General features: G+C 58.5%; 5 protein-coding genes across 5 annotated transcripts; 4 read left to right on the top strand and 1 right to left on the bottom strand.

Moving 5' to 3' along the window:
* Positions 1-242: 242 nt before the first annotated feature.
* Positions 243-2,754, bottom strand: C8Q71DRAFT_905639 (uncharacterized protein; the record flags this gene model as incomplete). The annotated part of the gene is made up of 3 exons (XM_047928901.1): positions 243-1,496; positions 1,557-2,579; positions 2,638-2,754. The coding sequence occupies 3 exons, from the start codon at positions 2,752-2,754 to the stop codon at positions 243-245; spliced, it is 2,394 nt and encodes a 797-aa protein (XP_047780774.1).
* Positions 2,755-6,061: 3,307 nt separating this feature from the next.
* Positions 6,062-6,694, top strand: C8Q71DRAFT_722058 (uncharacterized protein; the record flags this gene model as incomplete). The annotated part of the gene is made up of 1 exon (XM_047921508.1): positions 6,062-6,694. One exon carries the CDS (start codon positions 6,062-6,064, stop codon positions 6,692-6,694), a length of 633 nt encoding a protein of 210 aa, XP_047780773.1.
* A 588-nt stretch (positions 6,695-7,282) lies between these two features.
* C8Q71DRAFT_722057 (uncharacterized protein) lies at positions 7,283-10,771 on the top strand (the record flags this gene model as incomplete). Its single annotated transcript, XM_047921507.1, has 10 exons — positions 7,283-7,523; positions 7,584-7,904; positions 8,079-8,146; positions 8,201-8,326; positions 8,354-8,493; positions 8,758-8,784; positions 8,824-9,015; positions 9,236-10,196; positions 10,330-10,604; positions 10,663-10,771. 10 exons carry the CDS (start codon positions 7,283-7,285, stop codon positions 10,769-10,771), a joined length of 2,460 nt encoding a protein of 819 aa, XP_047780772.1.
* A 6,886-nt stretch (positions 10,772-17,657) lies between these two features.
* C8Q71DRAFT_855667 (uncharacterized protein) lies at positions 17,658-21,023 on the top strand (the record flags this gene model as incomplete). Its single annotated transcript, XM_047927208.1, has 4 exons — positions 17,658-19,009; positions 19,083-19,319; positions 19,460-20,642; positions 20,697-21,023. The coding sequence occupies 4 exons, from the start codon at positions 17,658-17,660 to the stop codon at positions 21,021-21,023; spliced, it is 3,099 nt and encodes a 1,032-aa protein (XP_047780771.1).
* Positions 21,024-21,268: 245 nt separating this feature from the next.
* On the top strand, positions 21,269-23,520 carry C8Q71DRAFT_855666 (uncharacterized protein; the record flags this gene model as incomplete). Its single annotated transcript, XM_047927207.1, has 2 exons — positions 21,269-21,727; positions 21,784-23,520. The coding sequence occupies 2 exons, from the start codon at positions 21,269-21,271 to the stop codon at positions 23,518-23,520; spliced, it is 2,196 nt and encodes a 731-aa protein (XP_047780770.1).
* Positions 23,521-23,681: the final 161 nt, after the last annotated feature.

Raw genomic sequence — 23,681 nt, 5'->3', positions numbered from 1 at the left:
TTATCTCTTGAACTATATACTGTCACTACGAAGTATGGTATCTATGTCGTGAGTACAAACCGCTAGACTAAAGGTGAGTAAGGTATAGTAGGCTGAGTGAGTAGGGAGGGCATATGTATATGTACACGACATCCGAGTCAGGAAATGAGTGTGTTATCATACGAGTAGTAGACAATGTGATTCTGAAGTGTATATACGGCAAATAATATGATAGGGAGATGGGTATACTGTCGCGATGTACCTCACTTCTCTGGGCCCTGGGGTGTGTTGCGTGCGATGCGGCGTCGACGGGGTGTGACGGTTACCTCATATGCGAGCTCTCCCGCTGGCTGTGAGTCCTCCACGCTTGCAGCCGCAGCCGCAGCGAGTACATGAAGACCTGGCTCTCCGACCGTGTTAGTCCGCTCAGAGAGCGACACCGCCGATGCGTGCGAGAACACACCAAGTGATGGTGTTCCAGCATTGTCGGGACCGGCCGCTGGCGCTTGAGGCACCGGCAACGGTCTGCGACCATCACCAATGGCAGACGGCGGCGCAGAGCTCGTCGTCGCAGCGCTCCGTGAATGCAGGGGGATGTACGCATCGCCCACCTCTTCGCGGGCAAACGCAGCCTGAGCGGCCATCTGCGCAAGGTCAGGCGGTGGCGAGTAATGCCGGTGGGTAGCCCAGTTTGACGGACCTGGCGATGGAGGTGGCGGTTCCGAGGCAAGGATGCTTGGTGACTCGTGGAGATAGCGCGCTGGGCTTGACTCGTAGGTAAACGGACGCGGAACAGCAGTCACAGAAGAGGGCGCGGGAGATGCTGGTAACCCGCGTGGCGCTCCCAGAACGCCGAAGCCTGAGGGGTGAAAATTTGCTGACTGCGCGCCCTGCGCCGCCTGTTCCCACCGGTCGCGACGACGGAGCTCTTCTTCAAGTCGTTCTGCCCGCCGCCTCTCTTCTGCAAGCTGACTGCGCGTGTCACGCATCTCATCAAAGAAGAGCTGCAGAACCATGCCATCGGCTTGTCGAGTAGCCCGAACGTCATCCCGGGCAGCTTGAGTAGCTGGGTCGAATGCAGTCGCGATGTTGCTGAGCAGATTGTTGGAGATTCCTGAGCGTGTCTGGCGGCTCGCCAGTGCGCCAGAGCCTGCGCTGGTATGGACGGTGGTAGATGCTGTGCTAGATCGTCGCAGTGGGATGGAAGGTGTGTTGTCACGGTGCGTACTACTCGAGGCAAGCGTCGTCTTGGCCTTCTTACGCGCGGGAGCTGACTGCACGGCGTCTGGATCAGGCTTGACCTTCGGAGGCACCTCTTCGTCTGAGTCGAAGATCTCGATGACATCGGGTTCGACATCGCCTTGCTGCCGCTCAGGCTGCTCAACGCCGTCAATCCCAGCGTCGTCGTCAAGTGTACGAAGGTGTGCGCGTTCATTGATGAGCTCCTCGATGGTCCATGCTTCTTCAACCCACCATGGCACCTCCGCTTTACCGGTCGGCTTCGGTGTGCGAGCAAGCTGCACAACATCAGGGTAAGGATCTTCGAAATTTGTATAATCTCACTGAATATTACCCACCGCCTCAAACTTCGACCTCAAGGGCTTGACTTGACGTTCAGGCCGACCCTCCGTCAGCGCCCACTTGTTGTAGATCGACTTGGCGTTCGACCACTCGTCTGGCCCGAGTGGCAAGAGCTTGCGGACAACGTCCATCAGCGTGCCCAAGTCTGCTTCAGTATAGGTTGCTGCACCGGGCTGGCGACCACCACGCCTTGGAGCTGCCGGCACCGCTGGTGCCCCGCCACCATGAGGAGAGCGTCCACGTTTGCGTGCGGTCGGTACGGCTGAGCTGCCACCCTTCGAAGCTGGCTTGGACGCGGCTGTCTTCGATGTTGCGGTAGGGTTTCGGACAGGAGCGGCCCGTGCTGGGACTTTCTGTGATCGGCTCGGGGGAGGCTTCACTGCACGGCCTGCGCCTGACCCAGGAGCATGCGCGTGAGTACGGAGGATCTCCGAGACTTCCGGCAGCTCATCGTCACTGCGTGGCTCCTCCTTCACCTTCACGGCGGGAGAACTCCCAGTCTGCGGCCAGTGAGTGCGGAGCGGTTGGCTTGGACTCGGAGCCGGCCGAAGGCTGGGCGGCTGGGGCTGCCATGCCCGGCGGGAGTCAGTCCCGGCCTGCACAGGTGGCGGTGGCGGTAGGTCCTCGCCATCGAACCCAGGGTCCAGTGGGCTACGATCTCGCGGTGAGAAGCTCCAACCGTACGGGTCACCGTAGGTAGACGGTTCATGCTCGGTAGGAGGCGGGAGGGAGTACGGATATGGATGCGCCACTGAGGCTTGGTTGGTGCGGTGGTGTATGGAGGTGGAGTGAGATGAGATGTCGAAAGGAGGGGACAGGCTGTACGGCGGGGACGGCCCTTGAGGAAAATAGGAAGGTGTATTATATGGTACATGCGTGTGGAATGGACGAGGCGTGCCAGCTTGAGTGGCTGCTGGCACAGGAGTGCGATCGTCATGGAATGTGGTGGCTGCACCGTGGGTATCAGGAGAGTCCTCTGTCATCCGAGTCCGTCCACCAGACCGGAAATCGGTAGTAGGCTATAATGAGGGTGCGTTCAGTCTCTGTATTCCTTTGCATGGCTGACACAAGACGTACCACAGTAGAACGGAACTCCATACTCAGACCGTGGATGCCTTCGGATGCCGGTGGGCCGGCGGCCTCGTCCTCTGAGAGTCGCCTTGCCTTTTGCTTCCCCGCGGCTTTGTCCGACATCGGTGGGTGGCGCTCCATTGGACTCGGAAAGTCGAAGGCTCGTAGTAAGCACTCGACAAGTCAGTTGAGGAGGAGCCAAGTAGGAAGATGATGAAAGACTCGGAGAACAATGAAGAAACAAGAATGCGGGATATGAGTAGAACAAGAGTAACTTGGGATGACAGGTGAAGGAGAGTGCGGTAGAACGAGTGGATACGCGTCAGAAGGTGAGCAACCGTTGTGTTTTCTCTAGAGATGGGTCACTGCTTGGACGTCTTGGATGACCACCGTTTATATACCGTTTTCTACAGCCCAATCTCGACTCGGGCCAAGTGTACCAGAGCATGACCCCGTCCAGGGCTGGAACTTGGCATTGTGCAAAGGTACGCTGTGTCTCAGAATAATCTGCACATTTGAGCTCACCGAAACGTCCGCGGCGAGTGAGCGATGGTTTATTCAGCAATGTTCATGTGGATGTGGTGCCGTAGACACAGCTTACGAAGAATCGAGCCTCTCCAGGTGCGCTCTATGCATGCTTTTGGACGTCCCCGCCATCGTAATATTCCCAAATGTATCCATTCCGAATATGCTCCCATGTGCTACAATCCGAACCACCATGCCTGTATTGTACAGCCTGCTGCGGCACAACCGCCTTGTTGCTCTCGCCATACATCGCTCACAGCAGCTATGCCAAATGAGGAAGCCGGCGGGTCAATTTTAGAATTTAGTGCCGTGATGACCGTTGATCTAGGTCGGGGGGCTCCCCCCCTCATTTCAAACTTGTGCGTTTAGGACCGGTCCAAACCCTTCAAAGCCTCTGAAACGCAGACAGGCTTGAGCAAATATGATTTTCCGATCTCAATGTGCTGCATGCCGCGCGGCCAACTTCCGACCTTCCCTGTTTGAGGTTCGGAGTGTAGAGAATTTCAAACTCCATGCCTTTACGGCGGCCAGTGCCCCCATTTGATGACCTTGATTTTGCATTTAGAGCTCGCAAAATGCATCTAAACCCTTACGGATAGTCATCCACTCACCGTCGTCAGTGACCGCGACGGGATGGGGGCGCGACTTTGGTCGAGCGCGTCCACGAGCGCTTATCGCCAACTGCCCGCAGGTGGATGCGGAAGGTCTCCTGCTAAATTAGGAAAGTATGGTGCCATGTAAGTACAACCGTCAGTGCGCGGGTCCTCAATCCATCGCCGTATTGCGTATGATTCCCAGCTCTATACCACAGAACAAAGGATCCTCACAATTCTGGCCGCTCGTCTAAGGCGTGTGCTACGGTATATACATTGTATGGCCCGGGCCCGTGTTTGCGTATGACAACGCGTCGTGCGTCTTTGTGTGTGTGCCCTTGAACGCGGACGTGGCGAGCCTACTTCCCGCGGTGTCAAGGTGAGTACCTACAGTACTTCCTCTCGACCCGGAGAAGTTACTGAAGGGGGAGCGCCAGGTGGTTCGGGCTGCGAAGGGGGTCCCTCCGAACATGCAATTTCACTGTCGCCGGCGGCCTACTGTGGGCCGACGCGAGCGCATGTCAGTACATCGCAAAGGTACCAGCGAAATTCAGGTGCGGATCACCCATCGAACGAATGTACTTGTCTCCAGGACCATCACCGGAGATGAGTCTTCAACCAACACAAAGTACGGGCTTTACGCATAGACTCCGAGCTGACGTGCTGCCCAGGATCCCCCGGGTTTCGGCACATTTACTCCTGTGCACGGCGTCCTCTTTGCCGAGCGCACTCCCTGTATCGGTGGTCACTAACGGTCTCTCCCGCCACAGCCTCACAACTATCCTCCCCTCGCACCTCTTCTTCGACCTCCGCGAGACTTCACCGACGCCAGGGACCGACTCCGTCCGAGTCAGCTCGACGCAGATATCCGACCTCCACATCTCGCGTGTGCTGGGTGTGTTGGGTGGTTCGCTGATGCCAATGGCCTCGGTGACGAGCTGGAAACGGAATGCGATGACACCGATGAGCAGTCCAGACTACTGTGACTGACTGTGCAGGTGTCTACGACAGCTGCCTCGGAGATCGGTTTGACGGCGCCTCCGAGTCAGGCATGATATGGGCCAAGACGCTGGATATGCCAATTTTTCCAAGTTGTCCTACTCCGTACGTCCATTTCAGAACCATAGCTCTCGCTGGAGACGCCAACCATACAATTCTCCGGATATGCAACTACGCAGTGCTCCCGGCGCCCGCCTCGGCCTCGATACAAAACGTATTGACTTACTGAGTACGTGTGAACGACACTGTGGCGCCCTGATATATCATACACGGGTGATGTACACCACCCAAAACTGATACGGAAAGCATATCAAACAAGACATTCGTCTCAGAAACGTCCATACAGCATAGAGTAGTGGTGAAAGAATCTGAAAGAATGCAAGCAGTCAACTCCGGGTGCCAGACCGGACTGCCGGCACAGACATCCTAGGCTCAGGCTCAACCTCACCCACAGACAGACATCACATGTACCCCCGGGAGGGCTCGACATCGTCGAGTCCTGTGCAGACCTTTCCGTGGTCCGGGGGATAAGTAACCTCGTCAGAGGCGAAACCAACTGCACTATAATAAAAACCCGGTAGAGCCTATGGCTCCCGATGAAGGAGACTTCATTTCTCGCGAGCCGGCCACCGCTCTTGCGGTCACCGGCGACGCCCCGCGCCGTTCGAACGCCCCCGAGGGCCATCGAGCGAAGCGAACATATGACGAGAATAACCCGCACGCCTTCATGCTGCGGCCAATGGGGATCACCTTGCCGTCCGAAAGGCCAAGCCCCCATCCTCGAAAGGGGCCCGGAGGAAACTCCACGCGCCGAAAGGCCCTAATGTCCCGCGCAGCCTCGGACATCACCATGTAGATGTACTTCATCCCACTTACGGTGGTCCTGCCCCACCCATCTCAATATCCCAGTCCATTACCCCTTCCCCCGCGCGCATTTTAGCAGGCATGGCGCTTATTTTAAGGTTCCAGCCACACGGACAGAACTGTAAAAGTCCGGAAGTTTCCGAGCTTGTCATTACTTTCCATATACGGACCACTGTCTGAAAATGGACGCCAACGCAAGCACACACACTGTGAAACCAACCCCCCGGAAAGAATCACAAGATGTGGCCCTGCCCCCCCCAATAATTGCCTAGTGTCTTCCTAGCCTTCAATGGCTTAATGATTGACGTAAGAGAACCTATATGTGAGGCGCGCACACCTAACGTAATTGATAAAAGAAAGCGCCTGCCCGTTAGTATTTACGTCCGACCGGTTCGCGACGCCCTACCTCCCAATCTTTCGCCCCAAACTCCTCCGGGAGTCACGCAGCAATGGCCCCTACGAGGAGCAAGAAACAGCCTCAGAAACGAGCTGCTATAACACCAAAGAAACGTACCAGTCGAGCTAAACCGCCGCCGCCACCCACCCCCGTCACCCTCCCGCCATTGCCACCCCTCTCCATCCCGCCAGAGGACCTGCCTGTCGTGGACGTTAAAGTCCTCCCATATCCCACGACTAGGTACGAACGAGGACCTACCTGGATAGCGGACGAGAGGCCGACGGCGCAGCTCCATAAGGGAAGTCGCATCACGCTGCGCACGGACGCCCAATCGTCGGGCATCGGGCGCCTGTCGGCGATCTCCGATCTACGCCGACACTGGGTCACGTTCTCGATAATTGGCGCCCAACAACAGTGCAACCTCCGAGTCCCCATACCATGGGTGATCCTGGACGGCTTAGAGAGCTTCACCCACCAGGAGCACTACCTCAGCCTCCCTAACGACCCCCCTCCACACCGCTCCTTCATCGACATCCCCGCATTTCGCAATAACGAGGATAACCCCTATGAATTCGATGTCAACGACGAAGACATCCCAGCTTTCTCAAAGCGGCTAGCGAATATCGCGAACAAATACTGGAGGAATCTCGAACTGGAGGGGCGAAGGGCTAGCCTGGACCACTAGGCACCGTATGTAACTCCCTCTCACACCTGCCAAGATAAGGCTATGTATCGACGCTTCCTGATGACATGTCGCGCCACGCATCACCGCCCACCGACTAAGAGCGACGGCCTCCCGCGCTGTCACAACCAAATTAAGTAAGGTACGTCACCCATACGCCCACTCAATGCCAGATCACCATCTCCCCAGGCCCGTGCCGAGGCACGGCCGAACGTAAGCGCCGGTTTCCTCCACTCCTCCGTCCCCTGTGAACGAGCAGGAAACAACAAAGTGCCGCCCCTACGCCCAACGATCCCAGCGTTTCGAAGAGCACAAGAAAACGGGCGACAGGCAGACACACCTCACCCCGCCGAGACCAAGAGAGAACGCCAAAAACGAGGTATCCTATCCCGCGCTTACAGCATGGCCCCTGCAAGAACGCGACGATATTGTCGTCCCGTAACACAGAGCACTACCGACCCGCTAGGCTACAACGACCCTGAACGCTCCCGCGTGGTGTCGAGAAGCCCGCAGGAATAAAATCAGATAAGCGCGAGAGCCTCTTCCTTCCCTCCTTTTGCATCTGCCCTACTCCAGTATCCTCTCTCGAAAATGCATCCCAGTGCTTTCCAGCGCAATCCGACGCCGAGAACGTTCGCGACGGTCCCGTCGACGCCTGTTCACTCCCCGGGAACGCGTCAGCCCGCCCTACCCGCCTTGCAGGCGTCGACGTCGCCTTCTCAGTCCACCGTCCAAGACCCATCCTTCGGAACGGGCGAAGCGGGTGCGCTCCCGGCCTCTTTCGCGGACGTCACTGCGGGGCGTCGCAGCGCCTCGCCGCGCCTCGCTGATGGTATGCCCCGAGCCCCGAGACTTACACCGTCCCCGCGAAACGATGATGTTCCTCCTCTAGACCTTGGTCCCAGCGCCGCCGCTCCCTCTGGCCCGCCGGCCCCGCCTGCCCCGCCTGCCCTTGGCGCACCTAGTGACGTGACCCGCCCCGCGACTGCCCCTGTGTCGGTCCTCTCCCCTGAGGAGACCGGCTGGGTTGAAGTGAAGCGAGGTGGCCGCAAAAAGAACACAACCCGCCCGACGACCCTCCAGTTGCGCCTAGGGACTCCCCCTCGCTCCTACACGCCATCCCCGGCGGCCCGGCCGCGGACGACCAGAGAGAGAGCTCTCAGCGATGGAAGAAAGAGACGGCGCACCTCCCGCGAGAACGTGGACGACGGCGGTGAGTCCTCGCAGACGCAGCCTTCAATCCGCCTCCAACCTTCCCCCGGTCCCGCCTTCGCGAGAACAATGCTGCCGGCCCCGGAAGAACACGCAGGCTCCCCGGAGGGGCACACGCCCTCCCCGGTCCAAGCCCTTCCTTCGCATCTCCACCCGTCTGTGACGGATGCTGTAGAACGTATCAAGGCAGCGTATACTAATGTCTATAGGACTACCTTTGAGAATCGCGACCCGCAAGCGTTCGTACCTCGACCCTAATTAATTAGTATATCTTTGTATTTTACTGTAATTACGTAGGCGCGCGCTCGCTGTTACCTCGCGCGCGCCCAGCAATTAGACGCGAAGCTTCTCCCTGTCCAACTCCACCATTCGCCCGTGTGCGATACCGCACCGTACGAACTAGGAGCTGAGTCCCTAAGTCGTGTGAGCTCCTCGCTCCTCGACGCACAGTGCGTGCTCCTCGCCGCACTGAAGGATAGGCTCCTCGCCTACTCCTGCCCCGAGCTCGGCTCCTCGTCGTCTCGTCACCTGAGCTCCTCGCTGCAGGCACGACTTACCCTCGCCGGCTACCCGCCTGCGAACGTCCACGAGTACGGTCGTCGGCTCCTCGCCTCGACTCAATAACTCGTGCATCACTGGCTCCTCGCCAGTGCACGTCCGCGTACGTGTCAGGCAGGCTCCCCGCCTAGGCCCGACACTCCGCTCCCGGCCGGCTCCTCGCCAGCCCACGACCTCCACGACCTTAAATACGACCCGGTCTCTGAGCGACCACCAACGTTCAAACCGACAGGTAGCCCGTTCCCTCTCAGTGCGAGTAGACGAAACCACCGTCTCTCACATTGGTGGACACTCAGGGGAACGGTCCACTACCCTATCGGTTTGTAAGTCTTGACCTCTACGTCAATCTCCCCTTCGACCAGCTGCTATGACCGCGCGCACTCCCGCGGCTGGTACTTCGTTTCTCGGCGACGCCTCACGGCTATCTCGCCCCTCGTCGGCTCTCCCTTCGGGATCAGCTTCGCCCTTCACGCAAATCTCAGCTTCGACCCCCGAACGGACGACGCGAGGAAGAGTCGCCTCTCTAGAGGACGTAGAGGACTTGGGGGAATCCAGTAAGTTGCCCACTACACTCCCCTTCTCCCTTCAAGACCGAGTGAGTGAAAACGCCCGCTCCTCGGTCTCCTCCCTGCCGGTCGCTCCTCCTACCTTACCGCGGACGATGCTCGTCCCAGCAAGTCTCGACGATGTTTCTTCCTCCGGAGTCCAACCCTCGCGCGACCTCCAACCGTCGACGTTCGTTGAGTCGCCTCGACCTCGACCGGCTGACAACAGCTCGCTGACGGCGCTACCGCCAGGGTGGAGTGTTCGGCGTTCGCCTCCTACTACCCCTTCCACCGCGGATTGGTTTTGCCCCGTGGAAGTCAGTAACTCCGGAATACCCGTCTTCGTCCCTCAGCCGGTTGCCACGTCTACTCCTGGGAGGTCGAACGGTCCGGCCGATAACGCGGTCCCGAACAACCCTTCAGTCTCGGCGGACGAAGTCATGCAAGCCGCCAAGGAGGCTGTCGACAAGGTCCATCTCAAGGATCTAGTGGACGAGACGGGTCGGTTCAAGATTCACCTCCGCAAACCGGCAGAGGCTCAAGCCATTTTCAACGACCTCAACGCGCAGGATGCTCTAGGGAACTTCAGCACGCTATTCGAGGAAACAAACGCCTTCATCGCTGAAGACCTCGATCCCCGCGACATCGTCGACGCCGCCGAATTCGAGCGAAAAGAATCTCGTTACCGTATCAAGGCTCGAGCCATGCTGCGCATCAATTACGTTGTGGAGGGACTTGAGTCCTTAGTCAACCAGATACTACGCCTGGAGAACGCCCACCGCAAATGGAAGACTGACCATGCCAATTCCCTCATGGGAGCCCTCCGAGGGTCTGCTTCGCGTGGGTTACTTTCAGATGCCTTCCGAGTTATTCAGTACAGAGCGGCCAAGGCGATCACTCTGATCCATCAGCGGCGCGCTCTGCACGACGGAGCGAATTACCCGGAGTCGGTCAAGTCTACCGCCTCGGACTTCAGTCAACATATCCGTTCTTCGAACTCCAAGCGCATGGTCCTCGACAAGTGGCTTGACCATCCAGACATCTTCTCGAATCTGACGCCCGAATACCAAGCAGTTGTATTGAGGCGTCTGGGAAACGCGGAAGGAATCGATTCGGAACTAACGAACTTGCAGATTCCGCCTGACCAACGGTTTAAATGGCCTCCGTCCTCTATGCTCGTCACTCCCGTAGTACATGGAGCTTCGGTGTCGATGGCAGAGAGTACGGCGCCCCCTTCCCGGACTTCTTCGGCCGCGCGCGTCGAATTGGACCTGACCCGCGCGCTCTCCTCTGTTCCTTCCGAACCTTCCTCTCCTGTCAAAGCTGGAGGAGGTGTTCGATTTCCTCCTACCGTGGATACGCGCCCACGCTACTCTCATCGGTCCAGTCACGCAAACCCCGATTTCTCACTTCCTCAAGCGGCTGAAGACGCGAGAAGAAGGGTTCAATTCCAAGAACCTCCTCATCCTCGAAGAGATTCGGCAGCTCATGATGCTGGACCTCCCGAACCCGAACCGCGTCCTGCGGAGCGAAGATCTTCCGCACCCTGGCCGCGAGGTCACTCGGTCGCTCTCCCGGAATCTGCGGCCGCCCAAACAGTACGCGACGCCGTCTTCCCGTCCTCTCGACTCTCGTCCGCTCTGCGCCCATCTTCAGTACCTCGAACCCCGACGTTCGTCTCTCGACAGAGCTCTCCACAACGAGACGCTCCACCCCATTTCGCTGGCCACTACTACGAGCAAACGCGTCAGTCAGCTGGCGCTGACGGCAAGAGGACGTTCGTTTACGAATCTCGTGCTTCCGGTCATTCGGCGCATGGAGGAAATGTCCCTCCTGCGGCGAGTTTTCCGAATCAACAAGACGAGAAGCGCGACTACTCCCGCCCTCCGAGTGTCTCACACTCAAGTCACTCCAGCCGGGGAAGAGAAGGTCCCCCCTTTGGCGGCCCTCCAGGACCAAGTGGTCCTCCCGGAGGCGGAGGAGATGGAGGAGATGGAGGCGGAGGCGGAGGAGGAAATAACGGAAACGACCGTTCCTCCCCGAGGGACCCTTATGGACGGCGACGCCCTGATGGGTTTTACGGCGGTCCGCCTGGAGGAGAGCCTCCTAGTGGAGGAGGTACTGCGTCGGAGTCCTCCCCGGACAACCGGCCCACCATTATCATTCACCAAATCCCCGCACCCAAGGAGGTCGGTCTCAGACTGGACCAGAAGATCTCGAGGAATTCAATCCCTGGATGGGATGGCAGTCACAAGACGGTCCTCATCTACCTGCATAAGATGAATAATCTGGCCAGGAAGAATGATTCTATAGCGCGAGATCTCGGAGCGGTGGCCCCGGATAAGTTCACAGGTCGTGCTGAGCGCTGGTGGCAACTCCTCGACTTTCCAACCCAGAAGCTATACTCGTCCGACTGGTGGAAACTTTACGAAGGCATCAAACTTCAATTCTTCACGCACAAGTTTGAAGTATCCCTGCGCACTCAGTACGATGGTCAACGCTTCCGCCAGCCTGGGCACGACAAGGAACTCCCTATGGACTTCGTGGATAGGAGGCTGCTATATCATCGTCACCTGACCAGTGCGTTGGAGAACCCAGCTTTCGAGATAGCAGCGGTGATGCAAAACGCCCCTCCTACCTGGTCCACCGTTCTATCACTGGATTCTATAGAGACCATTGCGGCTCTCATGTCCAAGGTGGCAGACAAATCAGACGAATTGATTGCCTTTGCATCAATGGCCCCCGCGCGAACTTCACAATACGAACAGTTGCTTCACCTCCCGGTGTCGAAACCCGATTCGCGAAACTTCTCCACGGCTCGACGCGCCTTCGCAGTGGATGGTCTACTTGGAGGCAGAGCCTCTGATCCCGACGATGAAGACGACGCTCCTATCGCCCTTTCGACTGTGAACGAGAATGCCGTTCCAGTTGTCGGGAATGCAGACACTTCGCGCGAAGCCCTTGCTCTCAACACTCAGTCTAGGACACCTGCGTCTCGTCCTGCGAGGGGAGGAAATCGTAGACCGCCACCGGCTGGTCACAAGTACCCTCGAGATGACTCCGTTAAGAGTAAACGCCCGCCGCCAGGAGACTGTCGAGTATGTGGTAGCCCCTTCCACTGGGACCGGGACTGCCCGCATTGGAACGAGTATGATGTCGGCCGGAGGGCTCTCTTGATCAACGCTGAGTACGATTGCGACGAACAGGAGAACGAGGAGTATGAAGAGGCGTTCGTCGCCTATATCTGTAGTAACATGAGTAATGCCAGACTGTCTAGCGCTTTGTGGGCGGATGTTCGCCGGGCCGAAGGAGAGCAGCTCGAAGCTGAAGTGAAGCTGAAACACTCCTTGAAAGTGACTTGCGAGGACGTCGACGAAATTCCGTCGCGTTCTACGCAATCACTACCCTCTGATCATCCGCACGTCCTTGAAGAGGTCGAGCCTCACGGGCGCGACTCTACCGACTCCCTGGCCAGCATGATAGCCGAAGCACTGTCGGTAGATGGCTCGTCACATTTCGTCAGTCATCCGGACCGTTTCGCGAGGACGGCCGCTGCAGTGGACGAGAACGTCCCTGCCGCTTACGCTCCTCCTAAACTAAGCGAACCCTTAATCGTCCCCCTGGCCAGAGTACGCGATCCGCCCGCCGGACACTCCACCGTTGGAGTGGCTGCCCTCTCCTTCCCGTTGCGCTTGGGAAGCCTGTCCCATCCCCCGGTAACTTGTAGGGCGGACTCCGGTGCCGACATATCGCTAATCTCTCAGGATTACCTCGAGTCTCTCCCCGTCGCATCGCGTCCGAAGATCAAACAAGGACTTCGCATGAACCTGTTTCAACTAACAGGAGGTTTCCGTATATCTGGGTATATCCAAACCCAGATATATGTCGAAACTGAGCAAGGGCACGTCCTCAAAATGACGGCCGAATGTTATGTGGTCCCAGGGATGTCCGCTCCGCTCCTCTTAGGGGAAGACTTCCATGTGAACTACGAACTCAGCGTCACCCGCAGCGTCGTAGAAGGATCCGCTATCCGCGTAGGAAACACCGGGTATTCAATTCCGGCGTCCTCGTCAATTCGTAAAGAAAGGCCCAGCCTCAAGGTCGTAGCCAGAGCCGCCGGTTCCAAGTTCGTACGCGCCAAGACACATAAGCGTCGACGAGCGGATCGGCATAGAGAATTAGTCAAGACCCAACGCCCTTCAGCATTAGCGGCGCAAGATGTGCGAATTGCCCCGCACTCTTGCCGCCCCGTGCCTGTTCGACTCCCATTGGGCGTCCAATCTCAATGGTTTATCGAGAAAACTGTGCTCGGGCAGTCGGATGGAACCTTCTTGTTGACAACTCCCACCCTGATCGACACTGACCATCTGTACGTTCCGGTGACCAATCCTACAGATCGACCGTACATGATCAGGGAAGGCGAGACGTTGGGCTTGCTCCATGCCCCCGAAGGGTACTTTGCCGATTCGACTCCGGAACTACTCGTGCACGCTCAATCAGCCCAAACATTCATACGAGGAGCTTCCGGCACTCTTCCTGCCGAGGTCAATGACAAGGGAGCAGCAGAAGACATTGACGACCAATGGGGACCTAAGACTGCTGAGCTCCCCGATCCGGAATCCTACCCGTCCAGCGAACTAGAGAAGCTATTAGACATCGGTCCTGAGTGGCCGGAAGAGCATCGCGAGCGACTCATTCGGATGCTACGCGCGAATCAAGCGGCCTTCGCTTTTGATGGGCGGTTGGGTCATAATCCGACCGAAGTAGAAATCAAGCTACAACCGGAAGCGAAACCCGTATCTCTACCTATGTACTCTGCGTCTCCGGCGAAACGAGAAGTCATTGACAAGCAGCACGAAGCCTGGCTGAATCTCGATGTTATCGAACCGTCGAACAGTCCATGGGGAGCTCCCGTGCTGATTGCCTACCGGAACGGGAAACCCCGACTGTGTGTGGATTATCGACGTCTCAACGCTGTCACCGTACCGGACGAATTCCCTATCCCGAGGCAGAACGAAATCCTTCAATCTCTGTCAGGAGCACAAGTACTCACCTCTCTTGATGCCTTGTCCGGATTCACGCAACTCACTGTTGCCGACAACGACCGGGAAAAGACTGCTTTTCGAACGCACCGCGGGCTGTTCCAGTTCAAACGTCTGCCTTTCGGACTGCGCAATGGACCCTCGGCCTTCCAACGAGTAATGCAAGGGGTTCTGGCTCCATACCTATGGTTGTTCGCTTTGGTCTACATCGACGATATCGTCGTGTATTCCCGATCCTGGAGCGAACACATTGAACATCTGGACAAAGTACTCAAGGCCATCATATCCTCGGGCATCACGCTATCTCTTCCTAAATGTCACTTTGGGTACACCTCGATTTTACTATTAGGACAGAAAGTGTCGCGACTGGGATTCTCCACCCATCACGAGAAAGTACGAGCCGTCCTCGAATTGGCGCGTCCTAAACGCGTACCCGACCTGCAGACGTTTCTGGGCATGACGGTCTACTTTTCCAGCTACATCCCTTATTATTCGTTTATCGTCTCACCCCTGTTCGAGCTGTTACGGAAGGACCATAAGTGGGATTGGACGGCCGAATGTGAAGTAGCATGGCAGCAAGCGAAGAGTGTTCTCCAATCCGCCCCGGTCCTAGCCCACGCGGCGGCCGGCAACCCCTATCGACTGTATACGGACGCGTCGGACATCGCACTAGGCGCCTGCCTACAGCAAGTTCAACCTATCCGAGTAGGCGACCTCAAAGGGACTCGGGCCTACGAGAGATTGAGTAAAGCGTTTGGGGAAGGATCCCCTGTACCCTGCCTCACCGCGCGGATATCCAACAAATTCGACGACTGCCCTCCAGCGGGTCAATGGGCCTCCTCATTGGACGAAACTACCGTCCATGTAGAGAGGGTCATCGCATACTGGAGTCGAACTTGCAAGCCGGCTGAACGTAACTACTCTGCCACTGAACGGGAAGCACTAGCCGCGAAGGACGGCCTCGTCCGATTCCAGCCTTTCATCGAAGGGGAACAAGTCACCTTGATTACCGACCACGCGGCACTCCAATGGGCCAGAACTTATGAGAATACTAATCGGAGACTAGCGGCCTGGGGGGCTGTGTTCGCGGCTTATCTCCCCAACTTGGACATCGTGCATCGGGCAGGCAGGGTGCACTCCAACGTCGATCCATTATCACGACTCCCAAGGGAGCCTCCAATTCACGACTCCCCACTGTCCGACCCGTCAATTCCGATCATCACTGACCAGGTCAAGCCTGCGGCAGCAGAGTCAGCAGCTGAACGATCCCCCGCAGTTAAGATGGCGGCCGCCGCTACTATCATCCGGACATGGGAAGATATACTCGACGCCTCCCCAGCATGGGGCCCATTCAACAGTAACCCCATTGACGACTCAGGCCTCGACGTGGGGGGCAGAGACCAGTCGACTGGTGAGGACACTCAGAGCATGATCGAAGCACCGATCTGCTCGAGCCGGGAGGATACTCAGGGCATGATCGATTCTCCGATCTGCGCGAGAGGTCCGAATTACGACGAGGCCAGAGACGACGCAGACATCGAAGAGAGACTAGCAGCCCCGGTCTCTACGAGATTCAAGGAACATCGGCGTCCTCCAATAGTAGCTACTAAGAGGAAACAGAATGACACTGCAGCCAGAGCGCTAGAGCCCAAACCACCGGCCACTACTACGAAGGACACGAGCGCTCTCTACGGACCACCCGAAGACGTCTCGCCGCCGACGGCTCTCATCGAGCTCAGTAACGAATACCGCGAGAAGTTCGTGAAGGGCTATTCCAAGGATGCCTTCTTCAAAACCAAGTGGGTAAAGGCGTCGGAACCGGGACTAGAGAAATTCGCGGGACAGTGTTTCTTCGTGGATGACTCGGGTCTGTTATACATGCGGACAGGCTCGGACCCAGTCAGACTCTGCGTACCGCGATCGGAGGTATTCCCCCTCATTGCCAGGATCCACGATTCTCCATACGAATCGGCGCATGAGGGTCCTGCCAAGCTGGCTACGCGCATCAACTCGAAGTTCTTCTGGCCGACCTTGCGTAAAGACGTCAAGGATTATGCTATGTCCTGTGATGTATGCCAGAAGATGAAAGCTGATCACAGAGCGAAAGCTGGATTCTTGAGGCCGAACCCGGTGCCTAACCGCCCCTTTGAATGGATTTCGTTCGACCTTATCACCGGCTTACCGTTCTCGGATGGATTCGACGCCATTTTCGTGGCGGTCGACCGATGTACGAAATATGCCCTGTTCATCCCCTGCCTAGGAACCATGAATACTGTGGAGTTCGCCCACCTGTTCGTGCTTCAAGTTATCTTCCGCTTCGGTATCCCCGACCACATCATTAGTGATCGAGACGGTCGATGGATTTCGGAATTCTGGAGATCAGTAGCTGAGGAACTGAACATACACCTCTCCCTCTCGTCTTCCCATCACCCTCAGCACGACGGTCAAACCGAAATCGTCAACCAGCGTTTAGAGACCATGCTGCGAGCTTATGTCCAAGGGGACCGACAAGGGTGGTCCCAATGGCTCCCCGCTCTGGCTCACGCTTACAACTCCTCCGTGCACTCAACGACCGGCTACTCTCCTTACTTCCTTCTCTATGGATTCGAACCGAAAGGGTCCACGGACTTCATAGGCAACACCAACCGCTACGAGCAGCGTCCGCTGCTTGTTAGCGAACGGGCCACGGACTTCGTCCTGAACATGGAACTTCATCGGCAGAGGGCTCGCGACGCCATCGCTATGGCCCAAGAACAAGCGGCCCGCTCGTTCAATGAGGGTCGTCGTACTGAAACATTCCCGGTCGGCTCCCGTGTATTGGTCAACCCTCACTCGCTTGAGCTGGTCGACGTCAAAGGCACGGGGAAGAAGCTGGTGCAAAGGATGTTGGGTCCTTTCCCAGTGCAGGAACAAGTCAACCCTCTCGTTTACAAGCTCGCCATGCCCAATACTTATCCTATGAATCCGGTCATCAATATCGAACATCTCCGTAGATACCGAGAACCCGAAGAGTCCATGATGGGAGTGGAGCGCCCTATCCTCCCGGATCCACGCAACTCGGAGATAATGGCCGCGGAGGAATATGAAGTCGAACGAATAGTCGCGTGGAGAAGAAACAAGTCGAAGAGCAATCGTCTCGAGTTCCTCGTCCGCTGGAAAGGCTACAGCCCTGTCTACGACACTTGGGAGCCTGCCTCGCACCTCTCAAACGCGTACGAGATCCTACGAGAATTCAAAGCGATCCACCGCTTGACTCGTTGACTCACTCGCCCCAACCATCCCGCTACCCAGTAAATAATTCCGACTGATAAAGTATGTAACGGTACATAGTAGCTACAGTAACCGTAAATAGCTTGAGTTGCACCTCTTCGCGGCACGCGTCGCGCGTAAGGATCCCCTCCACGTGACCGTGTCGCGGAGGTGGCTAGCTCAGCGCCCTTAGCGCGCGACCTCCCTCCTCGTCACCCACCACTTGCGAGTGTTCGAAAATCCCGATCCTCTGCATCTCATCCCGACGGGTGTTCGAAATACCGAACTTCGTTGTCCCGCCTACTCTCCTCATCGCCAATCCCCGAGAAGTGTTTGACATCAAACCTTCCCGACGTAGACATGGCTCCGCCTACGACGACTACGAACTTGCCTCGCTTCCGCTCCTCCCTCTGGTTCCCCATGGACTATCAGATCCTTCCCATGAGGCCCCAAGTGCGGGATGCTAATTGGCCGTTGTACTCGGCTCATCGCGCTGTCCGTGTCATGGCTGCGCTGGAGGACGGGTCCTACGCCGTCTCTCCTAATGCCCACTACATCCCCTCGCCTCCCCCGGGTCCGCGAGACCGTGAAGATATCCTCTCGGACGGAAGGCGGGGCATATTCGAGTCGGGATTCCACGCCCAATACTGGAGCAGTGCCAGAGGACACTTGCCTTTCATATACGAGGTCCCTCCGGGTGTAGAAGGGGTAGATCCGGCATACGTTCTGCTGGATTGCAAGAGGGGCGGGCGGAAGGGGACCTTCCGCATTTTCGATACTCAGAGCGGCAAGGGCAAGGCTGACCCGGTCTTCAGCATGGCCTTGACGGGCTTGTACGACGCTGAACTCAGACGGGCGGAAGAATTCCTGTCCAAGGATCGGGACCCGCCTAAATCCCTTGTTCTCCGACCCGCCGATGTCAAGGAGTCGCGGTACCAGTTCGAGTACATCGACTCCAACCTCGAGAAGGCTCGCAACCACGCAGCAACGATCCAGCGTCACTTACTGGAACTAAGAGCATACTCTTACCGCTCTTACCTCCAACGGGCGTTCGACGAAGGGCGTCTCGCGGCGCCATCCCCCAGCGTTTTTGGTATCGGTTGCTGGGTTCGGGGGGGCGACGACGAGCTCATCAAACGGCTGGTTTGGTTCGGAATCCCGGTGTGGTATACTCGTCGCGAAGGCCCCAGCGCAACCCAACTCCTCCTGCGGGTTCACTCCCTCGACAAACGACTGTCGCACGAGCCTTGGGACGACGAAGAACATGGCCCGCCTCCCGAGAAGAATAAGAAGTCTTCACGCCGCCAGAAGCAACGCGACGCTGACTTCTTGTCGGCGGATGAGGACTCCGATTTCGACTGGGAGAAATCGCATGGCCTCCGCCGACCTGCCCCGGTTGCTGGACCTTCTCTTCCCATGACGCTCCCTTCCGCCCCGCCGCCTATCGTCCAACCCGTCGCCGTCCGACCCGTCGCCACCAAGCCCGTCGTCGTCAAACCCGTTGTCGTCCTCCAGTCCGTCGCCGAAGAAGAGGGCTGGGTGAACCAGATCATACCCGACCCGGCTCCTCCATCTTCACCGCCTAGGATCTCCTCCCCTCAAGGGAGGAGCTTGATCATCACTCCTCCTCCTCGGATCGATTCCCCCATGGTCGTCGGTTCTCCCCCCCGGAGCTGGACCAGGACGCCTGCAAGCTCTCAACGGGTCCCTTCGTCCGCCGCCTCGAATCGACAGGATAAAGGTAAATGACGTGCTTCCCCGACTCCGCGTCGAACCACTCCGGAGCCTCCCGCTCCGCCTCGCCGAACGACTCCCCCTCGTCAACTCGTTCGTCCTCTTCGTCCTCGCTCTCCTCCTCCTCCTCGTCCATCTCCTCCTCTTCCTCCGCGCCGGGGACGCTCTCCCGCCCCGATCGAACGCGCCTCCCGCCGGCGTTCCCGCTCCCCTCCTCCTCGCCGCGACCGCCTCCGAGAGGACCGACCAACGCGGCAGCGATCTCCCGCAAGGCTGCGCCTCTCTCCGGTGCGTTACACGCCGCGCGGGATGAATCGTCCCCCTCCCGGGCAGAGGATTGACTTCGACGATCACCGTCGAGCCAATCGGAGGGAGGAGGTGACTCGTCTCCCTGCGCGAGAACGCGAACGGAGTCCGGTGTCGGGTAGGCGTTCGCGAAGTCCCGCGTCGTCTTCCAAGCCCCGGGCTCCTGAGAATCCAGCCATCCCTACTCCATCGTCGTCCTCGCTGCCCCTCGGACGGAGAATCGCGCCGCCGGACTCCGAGCGGCCTCGTCGATCTTTGCTGGATAGGCTAGAACCAACTAGCCTCCTCGCCCGATTGAACCCACCGAGTGGTAAGGATCGAGAGGACGGGGAGTTGCAGGAAGAGGAAGGGCGAGCAGGAACCTCCCTGTTCAGGCGGATGGGCGTACCCCTTGAAGAACGGATCTCCGGGACGACTCATCTTTTGCCTCCTGCTCCCCCGGCAACTACGCCCCCCGAGGAGCTACATACCGTCAACCTGCCCTCCGGAGTTCCTTTGAGAACTCGGCTTCCGCTGCACTCCGCTGCCGAGGTGGATGAATACCTTCACCATCCCTTCGAGCGTGACGGGAACGTACCAGTCATCCGACTCAAAGGAGAAGACGAGCTGGGTCCAGCGCCGGTCTTCCCCAAGGATGCGGGAGCCCCGGTGCCTTCCCCTCAACTCCTGTTAGCGGGGGGCGATGAAGGGTATCTCAGTACTATCACCTGGCTGCAAAATCGCGGACCATGTCTTCTGCGCTTGCAGAGGAAACCGGAGGACTGGGTCCTACGGAACCATCGTCAATGGAAGTCGAACCTCCGAGGCCCCCCCAACCTCGTGAAAGCAGCTCGGAACAATCCAAGACGTCCCTTGCCCGACGACGCCATCGACCCGCTCAGGAATCCTCTCCCGAACGAGAGGGAAAACGAGATTTGGAGCCTGCGAACGTTCCTGTTTCGGTACAACTTCGAACGTCTAGCAGCGAGGCGACTGCCGAGCCTTCAAGCGGCTACCACGGACGCAGCGCGGGGGGCTATCTGGGCAGGGGTGCGCGATCGCATCCGACGAGTATGGGGCCATGGGACGACGATATACCCTTCCGTCGATGAACCACGCTATTTCGACAGCGACGACGATGTAGTGCGCATGAGACATTGGTTCGCCATCGGACGTCTCATGCTCGAATGGGACCTAAGAGAGGATATCGCTCAAGACTTGCGACTCGCGATGGGGGGCACTGTGACGGATGCTGTAGAACGTATCAAGGCAGCGTATACTAATGTCTATAGGACTACCTTTGAGAATCGCGACCCGCAAGCGTTCGTACCTCGACCCTAATTAATTAGTATATCTTTGTATTTTACTGTAATTACGTAGGCGCGCGCTCGCTGTTACCTCGCGCGCGCCCAGCAATTAGACGCGAAGCTTCTCCCTGTCCAACTCCACCATTCGCCCGTGTGCGATACCGCACCGTACGAACTAGGAGCTGAGTCCCTAAGTCGTGTGAGCTCCTCGCTCCTCGACGCACAGTGCGTGCTCCTCGCCGCACTGAAGGATAGGCTCCTCGCCTACTCCTGCCCCGAGCTCGGCTCCTCGTCGTCTCGTCACCTGAGCTCCTCGCTGCAGGCACGACTTACCCTCGCCGGCTACCCGCCTGCGAACGTCCACGAGTACGGTCGTCGGCTCCTCGCCTCGACTCAATAACTCGTGCATCACTGGCTCCTCGCCAGTGCACGTCCGCGTACGTGTCAGGCAGGCTCCCCGCCTAGGCCCGACACTCCGCTCCCGGCCGGCTCCTCGCCAGCCCACGACCTCCACGACCTTAAATACGACCCGGTCTCTGAGCGACCACCAACGTTCAAACCGACAGGTAGCCCGTTCCCTCTCAGTGCGAGTAGACGAAACCACCGTCTCTCACACCGTCGGCGTCGTGGGACGCTGAGCTCATCATGCCACAGGAGGAAAATGTCTCATGGAACCAACAGCCCTTCCACACAGACCTAATCTGGGACCACAGTGTCGGACACCACGTCAGACGTCCCTCGGAAGGAGGCAGTTTCTCTGCGTCGTCTGTCGACGAGATGATCCGCAATCTCGTCTCTCCCCCTAACCCAGACCAGCTCCTCGACCCGCCCGCTGTTGTGATGGCGCGCATGACGGGGAACCCTCCCCACATCCACCCATCGTCGGCGCCAGACCCTCGTGTGACGCAGTCCCCGACGGCGAGGCCCAGGGATCCCGCGCCTCCCCTAGCGATGCCAGCGGAATCAAGCGCGTTCGTAGCCCCGTGGAACGACCACACGATGCCGCTCCATTTCGAACAACACAGTACCAGCTCCATCCACTCGTCGATGCGGCAGTCCGGGCCAGAGGTCTACGTTGATGTCACGACAAACATCCAGGCACCGGTAAGCAAGGATACGATGCTGAGAGCAACCGTCTAACATCCCTGTCGTTCCCATAGTCACCGCGCCGATCTTTCGCTGGGTACACAGGTGCCCAAGGCGTTGCGGGCCCCAGCAGCCGACGCGAGGAACCGCGTACACCTCGTCAGTCGAGCCAGCGAGGTGACCGTATCCCTTCACGCGCTTCCGTCCTATCCTACGTATCCATCCCTCGCGGTACGCGCCAGCACGAACCCCCGATCGACGTTGACGCGATCGACGCGATGGACGTCGACGAGGGCGGGGCCCCGGCGCCCGCCCCGCCGGTGTCCCATCCTCCTTTCTTCGTGGACCCTTTCGCTGCTGCGCCCCCTATGCACGCTCCCCCGATGCCCGCGCACCCGATGCCCGCCCATCCGATGCCCGCTCCTCCGAGGCCCGCTCCTCCGATGCCCGCTCCTCCGGCGCCCGCCCCCATGAGGCCAGCTCCTCCGACGCCTGCCCCACAGACGCCTGCTCCCCCGATGCATGCCCCACTGATGCAGGCTCCCCCGGTGCCCGCACCCCCGATGCCTGCGCCCCCTGCAGCGAACCCACGCCGCGCGCCAGTCAACCACCCGATCTTTAACGAGCAGCTCCTACGCGAAGGAACTCAGGTTGCGAGTGGCATCGATTGGCTAAATGCCGACTTCACCCGCGCACCGCCCAAGGGGTGGAAACGTGTACAATTTCGCTCCCTGCGCGACGTCCTGAAGGGACAAGACAAAGAACAGGCAAAGCGCTGGACGGAGATCGCGAAGCTTCGCAAGTGCCTCCTCATCCAGATCGCGGGGTGTGGCGGGTGCGATGATGATTTCGCGTCGTGGCAAAGCTACGAGCTCATGAAGGAGTTGGTCCTGATACTCTTCGGCGTCTCCCGGCGTCAGCTCCTCCCTCCCCAGCAGGAGGCGGGCGCTCCTGCAGGCTCGAACATCGCCCCCTACTACACCTTAGCGACGGACCTATCCGACCACCAAATCGCCGCGATGCTAGGGTGGACCTGGGTGTCGACCAAGTGGTTGTCAGTGAACTTCGTCGCTTTCCCCACGCCGCTTCCTACCTATGTCGCGACGTGGGAGAGCTCGACAGCCTTCGTGTCCTCCGCTCCTCAGGATGTCGAGGACATGCTAGCAGCAGGCTTCAACCGCGAGCCCCTCCTCTCAACCACGGCTCGCATCATCCGCAGCGACAAAGACGCCGGCGCGGCTGGCAGGTGGGGCGACACGTCGTTGATCAACGCCTTCAACGCGACTGTTAACTCGGTGAGGGTTGATATGCTACCGCGCCTTGTTGGCCCTCAGAACACCCCCGCCCCCTTGTACGCCATGTACTGCGACCCTCCCACGGCGAACGAGAAAGACTGGGAGGTCTTCCGCGACGCAATACAAGCCCACGCTTTCGGGGTAGACGGTGGCCGCAACCCTGACCTCTTCGTCAACTCTTCTGACTGCAGGATCTGTCACTCCGCGGATCACAGCGTTGGACTGTGCTACCTCGACTCCGTCGAAGGATGGAACGGCCCGCGCCGCGAGAACTACACGAACCAAGCTGCGCCCAGCACGCGTGGCGGAAGGAACAGACCGCGTGGCGGCAACCAGCAGCGTGGTGGTGGCAATCAACAGCGCGGAGGCGGCGACCAGCAACGCGGTCGCGGGCGCGGTGGACGAGGACGTGGTCGCGGCGGGAACGGGCGCCCTGCGGCCGGCCAAAGCCTCGACCAGAACGCGTCGGCGGCCCTCCTTCGTGCCGCGAGTGGAGGGTGGCCTCACCAGAGATAAGCTCTCGTTGTGTTACTTGACACCCCACTACTCCTAAAAGCACGTAGATCCCTCCATGTACTTCCAACAGTAGCCCTGCTTGGCGCGCGTCATCTGAAAGAGTTCTCTTAAAACGACCGCACCTATCTTCTAATCAATGATCTTGTTGTTCTCTGATGCGC

The sequence above is a fragment of the Rhodofomes roseus genome (assembly GCF_022264815.1).
Source record: "Rhodofomes roseus strain CIRM-BRFM 1785 chromosome Unknown C8Q71scaffold_6, whole genome shotgun sequence".
Lineage (NCBI taxonomy): Eukaryota > Fungi > Basidiomycota > Agaricomycetes > Polyporales > Fomitopsidaceae > Rhodofomes > Rhodofomes roseus.
This window is presented reverse-complemented; position numbering and strand designations above follow the sequence as displayed.